At 43.5% G+C, this 12087-nt stretch overlaps 1 protein-coding gene across 2 annotated transcripts; it reads right to left on the bottom strand.

The window, feature by feature from the left end:
• Positions 1-1535: 1535 nt before the first annotated feature.
• Positions 1536-10670, bottom strand: gata2a (GATA binding protein 2a). Of its 2 annotated transcripts, none has more exons than XM_029432484.1 (6): positions 10578-10670; positions 9921-10342; positions 8504-9088; positions 5807-5964; positions 3418-3543; positions 1536-2743 (listed from the first exon to the last, which is right to left on the bottom strand). In XM_029432484.1, the coding sequence occupies exons 2-6, from the start codon at positions 10147-10149 to the stop codon at positions 2438-2440; spliced, it is 1404 nt and encodes a 467-aa protein (XP_029288344.1). In that variant the 5' UTR covers positions 10150-10342; positions 10578-10670; the 3' UTR covers positions 1536-2437. The 2 variants fall into 2 exon arrangements, with proteins under 2 accessions (XP_029288344.1, XP_029288345.1); XM_029432485.1 differs by having other exon boundaries at positions 5807-5952.
• Between the last annotated feature and the right edge of the window lie 1417 nt (positions 10671-12087).

Genomic DNA, 12087 nt, shown 5'->3' with positions numbered 1-12087 from the left:
GCCTGCTCCTTCCCTCTGGAGGGCCTCATTGAAGAGCTCTGGCTCTCTCTGTCTCCCCCTCTCAGGCTCCGGGAGTCCGGCCAAGCCCGGCCGAGCGGGCTCGCTGCCTGCAGCAGCACGCAACCCGCTGGAGCCACGGCCTGTACACACACACGGCTCAGCACCCGCAGCACTGCGCTACACATACAGATGGCTAGACTGCTTATTGGCAGTCGAGGGTTACAGTTTCACTGGTGTTCAGCAAGTGCCTCCCACCCCCTCTCTGAAAACAGACAGTTTAGTTAGTGTTGTGGCTGCTATTATGTAGCATAAGCTGACAACACAGTGCTCCAGCGACACTGGATAACTTAAAAAGTACCTCTATAAGTCCCTGGATAAATATTATTTCTAATTTGAACTGATAAACCTCTGGGAAACCCAAGCAGATCAACCTCCACAGCAGTCCAGCAGATGTGAGCAGGGTGGAGAGTTCAGGGAGGGGTAGCCGTCCACTTTTAGCTTGGACCGCTTAGTTGGACGGTTTGTGCTGTGGGTGTGTGAGGGTATGCTGAACTCGGTGATGATGACCTCAAATTGGCCCTAATCGAGCAGACTCATTAGCGTCTGGCTCTGTTCAAAGTTTCTTCAGCCCCTTTATTTGACTGTAATCATCCAAATGTGAGGGCGAGACAGAGTGGCCAATGTAGAGAGAGAGAGAGAGAGAGAGAGAGAGAGAGAGAGAGAGAATAGAGAATAAAAGACAAACACAATAAAAAGGAGATCAGAAAGAGAGAGGGTGGAAAAAAACATAAACAAAGGGAAAGAGAAAGAAAAAGAGAGGACGAGATGAGGGAGCAACAGCGTCGAAAGCCTGCTTCCTGGCAGCCTCAGATGTGTGCACATCTGTGTGCGAAGGGTCTAAGCAGACCCCCACGTGTTTGCTCAGGTCGCCTGATTGCCTTTCCTTCCTCCTCTCTCTCCCACTAAAGACCCGCTGTCCTTCCTCTCACTCCAATCACCACAGCCAAGAGAAAGGGCTCCTGCAGCAGACACAGGGAGCGAGAACTCTCCCACTGAACTGCACTCATGACTCAGTGTGTCACATACAAATTCATAAATATTTGGCTGTTAGACATAAAAAAAAAAGAGAAAGACCTTCCATGCCATGGGTTATATTGGTTATAATTTGGTGAATCGGGGTTTGTGTTTGTTTTTTTCCCAAGTGTGTGTGCATGAGCATGTGGGTATGTGCATATGTATGACTGTGTGTGACTCCGGAGCCCTTCGCTGGAGTCTGCTGTCTGGGTACAATGGTCCAGCCCGGGGCCTCAGCGCCACAAAGAGGCCTTCTCTTAACAACACGCCATCACAGATAGAGGAGGAGCCTGACCAAAGCATTACCACGCTCAAGGGATCACAGAGCTTCCCTTGATGCATCTGATATCCCTTATGATTTTAATAATCCAGCGCTCTTCATTAAAAGGAGTCTCGTGCTGTATGTTTGTGTGTATGTAAGAACGATAGAGACAGACAAGTTACGAGGCAGTGACAGATCCTACTTTAGTATTAAACTTTATTTTCCTTTATTTCCTTTACCGTTGTGAGATGGAAAAAATGATAAAAACGTACAGCTCAGTGACTTTTCATCTAAGATAGGTCAGTGTTTTTCTTTACGTAATAACCATGAAATTAAAATCATAACAGTTTCCATGTGTCTTTGACGAAAGCTTAAAGAGGGAAAATAAATTATCGTAGCAATAATTATAACATCAAATATAACAACAATAATAGCAATTAAGCATTTATAAACACTCTATTTAATGTGTAATTTTCCATAAAAGTCCATTATTAAAAACAGGTGGTGAACGTGGTGGTGGCGTACAATCCAGCATGTGAGGAGAGCACAGGTTTGTGGGTAATGTAGTCTGAAACAGAGGTGTACGGGTGCTGTAGCTGTCAGCCAGTCTTCAGACCTCCAGCAAAGAAGAGTTTGTCTGTCCACGTGGACGACAGCCCGGGGATGGACATGGTGCACGTATCTCAGTATATAATGAGATGGCCGTGAGGTGAAAACAGCAGTTCTTTTTAAGACCTCTCGTGAGTCTCCTGTTACAGGGTCATGGAGAGGTGGGTACCAAAGTGACTTAGTAAAAATAAGCAAAAAGAATGACAAGCGTCTCCATTCACTCCATTCCTGTAAGCCTCGGTCACCAAGGGACTAAGAAACCCCTCGTCGTATTAAGCTCTTCACAGAGTCCACTAAAGTCCTGCTCTGCAGCGTCCCATCAGTGAGGTCAGACATGACGCGACCTTCAGTCATTAAGTCCAGCTAAAGGTCTCTGCCCTCCACACTGTACAACAAGTCTGCTCAGCTATCGACGCGATGTGGAGGCCATTTAGTGTTAATGGCGATGTGGTGGCTCCTACAGGCGGAGGAGTTTCTGGGTCTGGAGGGGTCTCAGTGACTCAGGGGCTCAGCCCAGACCGGCGAGCGATTGGTGTGGTGGGGGTGACCGAATGACGGGTGAATGGGCGTGGGAGTGGGCAGCATGTGTCCCGAGTGGCTGAAGGGGGTCAGGTGACCCATATGGGTCATGTGGCTGGGGAGGCCGGGTGCACCACCGAAGTGAGAGGCCTTGTCCTGCATGCACTTGGTTAGCTCGTCGAAGCCGTCCCCTGCCCGCTTGCTCCTCTTGGACTTGCTGGACATCTTGCGGTTGCGTGTCTGTATGCCTTCTTTCTTCATGGTCATGGGTCTGTTGACCTGTGGAGAACAGCACATTAGTTCAAGGCACGCCAGACAAAAGCCTTACTGACAGCGTCAATGGTACATTATAGCAGTTGAGGTTCATTTTGCTGTTAGCTCCAGCTCATAATTTTAAAATGTCACCAGGAATGTGTCACATAGTGCAGTGTCAATTAGGAGTTACATGCATTTGTGTCATGGTAGCCCACCAGTTACACCAGTGTGAAATGACTGCTATTAATAATGAGCAGCTGTTTTGCATATATAGCTGCATTATAAGGGGAGTCAGGGCGTTTCTGAGCTTTTGTCTAATTTCAAAGCAAACAGAACAGTCCTGGTCCATATGAATACATGGGGATGAGGGCCTGGCTGGAGCTGAAAGGAGCAGCCTCAGACAAATCCTCATCAGTGTAACCGACGCCGTTACACTGAATGACAGTCCCACCCTGCAGCCTCTCCGGGGAGTAACGCCCCCCATTGAAACAACGATGGATTAATAAAAAATAAAAAAAAGACGACCGGTGGGTTCTGCTCGACAGGGTGAGCAGGCTTTGCCTCGACACTCACAGTTGCTCTACTCCTAAATCGATACGAGCTGTCCGCCCACTTGACCAGTTAACGACCAGCACTCCCCCCCCCTTCCCAAACACTGCACTTGAATGAAGCGGGGGGTTTTTTTTCAGGCTACTTACATTGTGCAGTTTATAGTAAAGGCCGCAGGCGTTACACACCGGGTCTCCGTTCCCGTTGCGCCTCCACAGGGTCGTGATGGTGGTCTGGCAGTTTGCACAGCAGGTGCCGGCACGTCTCGCAGCGGACTGAAGGAAGCAGAAGAAAATACATCATGAATAATGACCCATTCTCATGTGTGGAGAGGTCAGCGCGGACACTGAGCAGCACAAAAACATATAGTAGACTAAATATCACGCTTCTTTAGACACCTATAGGAGGCTAATCATTTAACATTTATGTTATTAAAGCCACAGAACTTGACGCATACATTTTGAGTGTTGCGCCTCAGTGCAAAATCAATAAGAGACTAAGTTTGTCCTAAATTAAACGGCAGAACGTGGGTTTTCGTGAGGTTTCCGTGAGACCGCAGAACCATGTGCAGAAAAGCATCAAAAGAATCGGAAAAAATACTTAATTCCTCTATTAAATCGATTGCATGTATGCAAACCGCTGCACCATGATCTAATGTTTTAGTGATGTTTGAGCGATAAGACGTGGAGACGTGTTTTTTATAGAATGCCTGATTCTTTACACGCCTGCCACTGATTATCATATTTAATGTGTTGGAAATAAATCTGCTGGTATTAACATGTTATAATGAAGGCCTTGTGTAAACCCTCTATTTATCATGATCCTGGGAAACTGGGCTACAAGTCGTGTAAGACCCGGTGTCCTGCCTGGCAACGTGCTCCTGCGTCCATAGCGGATCAATTCTTCACACTTAATAAGAAACATTAGCTTTACATGCAAGAACCCGCCGGCTCTTTGCTTTGCAGGCAGCATCCAGTTTTTCTGTTAATTATTTTCAGGTGGACTCGCTGCTATTGACCTGGAGTTCAGAAACAACCCTGGTCTCTTTTCTTTCTTTTTACGCAAAATAAAATCTGTAACTTCAAATAAAAAGCCGCTGCGCGTTAGGACTGCCCACCGAGAATGACAAACAAGAGAGCAACATAAATCCATTTATTTTCCAATCCCCGCCCCTCACGGTCTGTCTCTTCACACATAAGCGGCTCCTCCAGTGTTGTGATAATCTCTTTACAGTATATGTCAGGGTGGCCATAGAGAATGCAGCGCGCTGGTTGAAGGCGGAAACAGCCGGGAGCCTGACTTCCTTATCTGGGCCGGGCAGATATCCGGATAGGAAACAACTGGATGCCCCTTTGAACACAACTCTGAAAAACACTTGAGCTGAAAATGCAAAAGCTACAGCCATATGGGCCGAGCCAGTGGAAAATGTAATGGACTTTTCAGGAGCAGGAACGACGTGGACAGCACTCAAAAAATATATTATTAGCTTATAAGCTAATGTTCATGAAGACCATTAGACGCAGCCTCCACAATCATAATTATCCTATCCTTTTTTTATTATAAGTTTAAGGTTATACCAGCACATTTTATTAATTATTTTTTGAGTGTTGAAACCAGTAATTGATTCGTAGTAATTTAGCCATTGTTATTATCATTATTATTATTATTGTTGTTGTTGTTAGTATTATTATTGTCATTATTTGTGAATGTTGCTGTTTGTTTATTCATTTCAATCACCAATACTAATTGAGTTCAAATTGGCAGTATTTCTACTAACCAATTCAATTTCACAATTTCACAATTTCACAATTTCACAATTTCACAATTTCACAATTTCACAATTTCAATTTACACAAACTCATTATTTATGGCTATTTCTAAATTTCTATACAACACGTGGATTAGTTTGTTTGTTGACAGGTCAACCAATTTAGTAAAAAATAAAAAAACGTATTTTTTCTGAACAATAAAGGATTCAGGAGTTATTGTAAAATATCAGTCCTTATAAAATAATAATAAGAACTGTAAAAAGATTTCAAGTAGCCTAATTAAAGTGTTCTTCCTCGAAAGTAGCCTACTTAGAAAAACAGGTTATAAAAGATAATTACACGGATGGATACATGGATTTATAAATGGTTTTGAAAGCCATAAAATCAATTAATTATGATGCAGAGAAATGTGTGCAGCTTCAGGAGGGTTAAAGTCAGAAGTGGCTGTGCAGTGGTACATCCACTACGAGAATGTTATGCATCCATGCTGCTTTTCATATACTCAGGCATGGTGTTAACTAAAGCAGCATGGTCAATGGTATCAGTAACAGTATCAGAAGTACCAGCAATAATGATACCAGGAACAATGGCAATAGTAGCAGTATTGTAACAGGCCATGAAGGCGGATCATCAGGGGGTGAGAGGAACAAACAATTCCAGGAAGATCATAGGGAAAATATAACTTTCCTGGAATTGTGCTGCAGGCATCTGCTTTGTGCTCATATTTTGGCTCTTTCTCTCAGAGTAAAGCAAAGGAGCAAGGACTCACCAGTCTGCGTTTAGGCTTGATAAGTGGTCGGTTCTGGCCGTTCATCTTGTGGTACAGTCCGCAGGCGTTGCAAAGATAGTGGCCCGTTCCATCTCTTCGCCACAGAGGGGTGGAGGTGGCACCACAGTTCACACATTCACGGCCCTCTGCATATAATTCAGGAGAAGGAGAAAAGAAGAAATTTTATATAATTAAAAAATTCACCCTCTGTGAGTAGCAACACATAGCAGCTGCCCAGCCCAAACGGGCGGCTATACGGTGATGGACAGCCCCAGATGGACCTGTAATATGAAGTCAAAATCTGTCTCATGATAGTGACAATGTCCATATCAGAATGCAGGCGTACCAAGTGTGCATGGCTGCCATTGACACAGACACCTCTATGTAAACTGATCCAGAGTGGGGAGGCCAGAGACAGCCAGAACATGTCCAGAGGTGTCCAACAAGAAGAATGAGACACACCATCAAATTAGGACTACATTATTCATCGGCTCGGTGGGCACCCATGAGAGGAAACATAAGTGTGTGGTGATGGTATTAAATGTGGCGGACAGTGTTGCAGACTGATGAAAAGCTTGCACACCCTTAATTAATAATATAGAAATGACATCCAATCCAACATTATTTTGAAAAGGTTTCTATCTTGAACGGTCACTGAATTTGAATAGACTTCCCGTGCAAACCCTTTTATGTATAAAAAACTACTTTTTAAGTTATTCCCACATGCACTCCTCTCCCATTCAGGTTTGACTGACTTCAAACAGCCTGTTGCTAAACCGACCGATTCATTTAATTCAGGTATCCCTCTCTCCCTAGAGCATCATCTCATTATTCCTGTTATAATGCCAGCAACACCCACAGTCCCACCCTCGCTCTACAATAGAATCTAACCTGAACAAAAGCTATGTTCCTTTTGAAATGCATCTCCGCGTTTTTTTGTACCCTTCTCTTCCTCTTAAGTGTTTCGCAGGTCCAACAACCACATTAAAGCGGTTTCATTAGCACTTCAAATATTCATCAACAATGACTGATGCATTTATGGCTGATGCCATGTTTAGTGTTAAAATGAGAACCAAAAATGGGAAGTTTAGTGTAAAAACGTAGGTTAGAGAGGAGGCGGAGGAGTTCTGGTTTGAGGTTATTTCAACAGAAAGCCACACAACTACGGTATATGTGTTGACAGCTGAAATGTCATTGTGGCATTTTGTACAGCAATCAATCACCATTACTGGCACAGGACATCAACTTTGATAGATAAGAGCCTTTTTAATGCCGTAGCTGATATGTTTGTTACTGATTCAGGCAGTCTGGCCAGCTTATTTCAAATGTCACAGTGTAACATTTCTCTGCTACAACAGCGCACATTCACTGCGATTACCAGCCAGTGATTCCCCAGGTGTATTAAAAGGTATGGGCCCAATAGATGACAACATTTATAATTACACAGCTACATTTGCAGCTACAGTCTGCAATGTTTCTCTTTTTTTCCCATTAATTCAAAGTGCAACGGCTAGAACAATGTAGGGAAATTACAGAGCCATTACCAGACTGAGTTGTTTTTCAAATGTCTGCACATTAATGTCAGACATTAGGTCTAAATATTCTCCTAAATATTACTCCCAACACATGCAGTCTATTGAATCAGGTGCTTATCCAGACAGTCGGATAATAGCTAGTGTTTTGTTATAAACAATTTAATCAGCTTTATTTAAAACATTATATTTAAATTAAACCAATTATGTGTAATTTTAATCAGGATTAGCTAATGCATTGGTCTCCTTTTTTTTAAGTGATGCATAGAAGTAACTATGCTTTTAATGCACTTTTATAAACAGATACTGTGGATTTTGTTGCCTCCACTTGATGTCAGTGAACAGGGCCAAGGCCATGCTTAAAAACACAAACAGCAGGACTCTGTCGCCTGTGCTTTGTTAGTACTGGGAGAGCTGTGGGCGGGGTGGAGGTCGTGATTTGTTCACTTGGAGGTATACAGGATATGGCAGGAGCCAGGGCGTCGTGACTCCTTCATTTTAAAGTGCAATAAAAGGGCACATTTAAAAGAAAACAAGTCTATGGCACGAAGAAGAAGCCATTTGACTACCTGAACATAGATATATAGTAACTAACTGGTTAAATCGATGTAAAATTCTCGTGAAAGCTTTTTTTTTATTAAACAAATAAAAAAGAGTTTAACCTCTGGTCAAACAATAATGCGTTTAATTTTCGTCAAACCACTAAAGAAAATGAACAAAGGCTATATATGAATAGTTGATTAGTTCAATTAGCTGTAATCATACCTTTATTTTAAATAACCCACCGAAACATAATGCGCATAATGGCCAGAGCTGAACATTTAGTAAATAGTTGACCCCGATTAGTCTGATGAGTTTCACTAAAGTGGCGAGGAGCGCCATGGGACAAAAGCTTAGACTTGTCAGGACAGGTTTGATAGGAGAGAATAGCCCAATATGGAAATCATCACTGTCTGTGGAAGTGACCCACTGGAGCAACACGTTGTGCTTACAAAACTGCATAAACAATTAGACAGATAACATTTTTTTTAAACTAACACGCGTATATTCCCATATGGTGCACATTCACTTAACTAAACGAAATGTACAAAACAACAGGCTATATGATAATATTATTACATGGTGACAAACATTTATCTACTGAAGAAACACACGTGAGACTCACCTGAGCTCGACCTGGCCTTGCTCTTGCATTTAGGCGTAAAGCTGGAGGAGGACCCGCCGAGCAGGCTGCCGGGGTGGAAGAGGCTGCCGCCGTACTCGTGGGGTGCATGCAGAGGGTAGGCAGGGTATGTCGGGATGGGGTGATGCGTGGCCTGGCCCTGGCCGTTCATCGAGACTAGGCCGCCGCGGAGCGGACTACAGCTCTCCATTTTCATGCTGTCCGCCAGCTGCACCTGGTACTTGATCGACTCCTTCTCGTCCATTCTGGTCGAGCTTGAGGTCGGAGAGGTAGGGCCGGGGTCCGGTGATACGTCTTTCGGAGGGGTAGGGGGGAAACTGTAGAGGTGCGCGCTGGAGTGGGACACCGAGTTTAGCGACGAGACCGGCGAAGAGACCGATGCGTTGCCGGTGCTGCTGCAGGGGTAGCCGGAACTGGTGGGGTGCAGGCCGGGTTTGCTGAAGTGGCTGACCGCCCATGCGTTATGGTGGTGGGCCGCGGACAGGGCTGCTTTCCCGGGATCCAGCCAGGGAATACCGGGGCTGTGGATGAGGTGTGGTCGGCAAACCTGGTTCCCAGTGAGGCGAGCTGAAATGTAAAATAATTTATTTAATAAATGTTTATTTGATACACCCGTCCTTCCACCAGTTTTCAAAACAGAAATATATTTTTCTTACCTGCTAAATACTCAGGATTACACGAGTCCGACATTTAGTTCCAGATAAAATATTGTTTGTTAATTTGGAATGAATTGTTCCCCTCACAGCCAGTTAATTATCCAAAACTATGTTTGACAGTAGCCTCACACACCTTGTCTATTTAAGCCCGAGGTGATAAAGACGTATTTACTGTAGAAAACACAGAAAAAGTCGCTTCTCGTTAGGACAGTATATTTTCATCGGCAGCAGCTCTCGGACTAAAGATTGTTATTAGTAAATTTGCGGTTTTTATTTTATATCCAGGATGTGCCTCTCTCTCTCCCTCCAGAAACCCCTGCCCCAACAGAGAGGGGTTAAATGACATACTTCCCTTTCCTCTCGCTGTCATTTGCTAGAAATTCCTTTTATGTTGGTGAATTGTCCCAAAAGTCAAGAGGGACTTTTCAAGCAAGTTACTGCACATTGCATGAATTGTTAATCATATTGTTCTGTACTGAATTAATATAGCCGACATATTCCGCATACACACACACATATATGTATACATATATATATATATATATATATATATATATATATATATATATATATATATATATATATATATATATATATATATATATTAAGCTACATTTAGTATTTGAAGAATTAGGATTAGCAAACACTTAAATAATGCCTTAATAAAATTAAAGAAATTTTAGACTTGATTATTCTCATCACACTCCTCAAAACAAGTCATTTTAAACGTGTGCGCATCTCACCGTGTGCTTGGCTGTATGTGACTCTTGCCCGGGAGTTGGTGTAGTAGGGGTTCCCTTGAGAGTCCAAGTGGTTCAGAAACATGTCAACTTCGTCCTGGGGCAGTAAAGGCGCCATGGGCTCCATGTAGTTGTGGCTCAGGCTGTGGTGGTGAGAGTCCGGGTGCTGGCCGTTCAGCACTGCGTGATGGTGCGCCATCCACCGAGACTGGTCGGCCGCTGCGACCTCCATGGCTGAGCTGTCCTTTTCCTCCGAAGGCGCCTCTGTGTGTCGGGCTACTTTTAGTCTATATTTACCTCCACGTGAAAGTTAAATCCTCCTCAAAATATAGTTCCTGAGCTGTGAAAGTCTCGACTGTGTTTATTTAGGCTACTTCAGAAATAGAATCCTCATATAACCCGGTCTCCTTTCTCCTTAGTTATACCTGCAAAGAGACAAAAACAAAATGTTACTTTAACACCCTGGCCGCTCCACCTCTCCTTCCATTCAAAAAAACAAGTGTCCTTTATATACATTTTTATCTAATCATAGACACGTGAAATACACTTTGCATATTTTAAAGGTTGAAAACAAAGTCGTGCACTGCTGAATCAATGTCGAAGCAATGCATTTCGTCCCCGCATAAAGATACAAAAATACAAATGTTTCCCTCTGTATACCTGTTGCAATTCCTATCAGCTGACGGCAAATACAGCTCGGGTGTGTAAACCTCCTGATCCATGCAGTGCTCAGGATCATTAATGAGATGTGGCGCAGACTGATGCGGCTGGCGCCAGTAGATTCCCATATCAAGCCACGTAGGGCGGGGCCTCGGTCAGAGCCAATCACAGCGAGCGCTGCCACAATTGGCTCGCCGAATCGCTTGTTCTCCTTCTTTCAATTTCCATTTCCCTGCACCGAAAAAACTAAAAGACTTATCAATCAGCAGTGTAATTTCTCGGGGGTCTTTCTCTCTCATGAAGCTCACACTGAATGAGCAATCTGCCCCTGATAATCTGCTTTTTTAACGGCAGTTATAAGCCTAAAGACAGACATCTAACGTGAAGGGAAATTCGGTCTGCACAATATATGGCTTATTATAATGGTTTATAAGTGTAATCTATTGTAAATCGCCTTCACCTGCATGAACCCATCTTCAAAAAAATATTTTAACAAGATGAATTATCCGAGACATTTTTAAGACTTTAGAGTCATGTTAGAATGTCGCACCCACTTGCAAAATGTAGTTGATTGAGCTCAGCATTACCAACATTAACGGTAAGTGTTGTACATACTGATGTTATGTAAATTAACTGCGTCTTCAGCACCTCTAAAATCAACAGAGGAGGAGTCGATTTATGACCCCGAAATTGGCTCCATTGTTGTGAGCGCCTAATTATCTTTAATTAGTAGCAGGGCATTCCTCGTGTGAAAACAGTGGTTTTGTCTCGCGGACAGAGCAATCAAACACAGTTTGCATACGAATGGCGACTCTTTCTCACTTGGTGGCACCATCTATGGGCGCAAGGCCTCACCTATGGAAACCGGTTGGTGATCATCAAAGTGTCTCTTAACGCTCTCATTCAAAACCCACAATACAAGTCAAAACAGAAATCATAACCCTAAAGAGAGGCTTATTTATTTATTTTTATTGTCACATTTGGCCTGTTATTATTAGATGCCTTAAAGTAGGTCATACACGCAGGATTTTGCCAGTTTGGTAAAAATACTATTATGTTGAATAGCGTTTAGGCCAAATAAATGTAGGAGCAAAAAGTCTTAATATATTTGATTATATTCTATTCTAATTGCAGAATTAGCTGCAGTGCGTGCGTAAAATGATTAGTCCGTGCGCACAAATCCATGCCTGTACCCATTAAGATAAAGACCTACGTGTGTGTGTGTGTGTGTGTGTGTGTGTGTGTGTGTGTGTGTGTGTGTGTGTGTGTGTGTGATTGACAGGGAATAATTGGAGGGTGCTCGGACCGTAGACTGGCCGCCACGCTGACGCCTGGACCTGACGTCACATAGTCACGGGGGGGGGGGGGGGGGCGAGAGGGAGTTAGGGGAGTGTCACGTGATGCTTGTGATACCTGTACAAATTCTCCATGTGAAAATACCCCTCATAGCGCTGATGACATGGTATTTATGATGAAGGTTATTAGGGTGACAACCATGCTCTGATCTTAT

The sequence above is a fragment of the Cottoperca gobio genome, chromosome 5 (genome assembly GCF_900634415.1).
Source record: "Cottoperca gobio chromosome 5, fCotGob3.1, whole genome shotgun sequence".
Lineage (NCBI taxonomy): Eukaryota > Metazoa > Chordata > Actinopteri > Perciformes > Bovichtidae > Cottoperca > Cottoperca gobio.
Note: the sequence above shows the minus strand (reverse complement) of the source record. Positions and strands in the feature narration are given on the sequence as shown.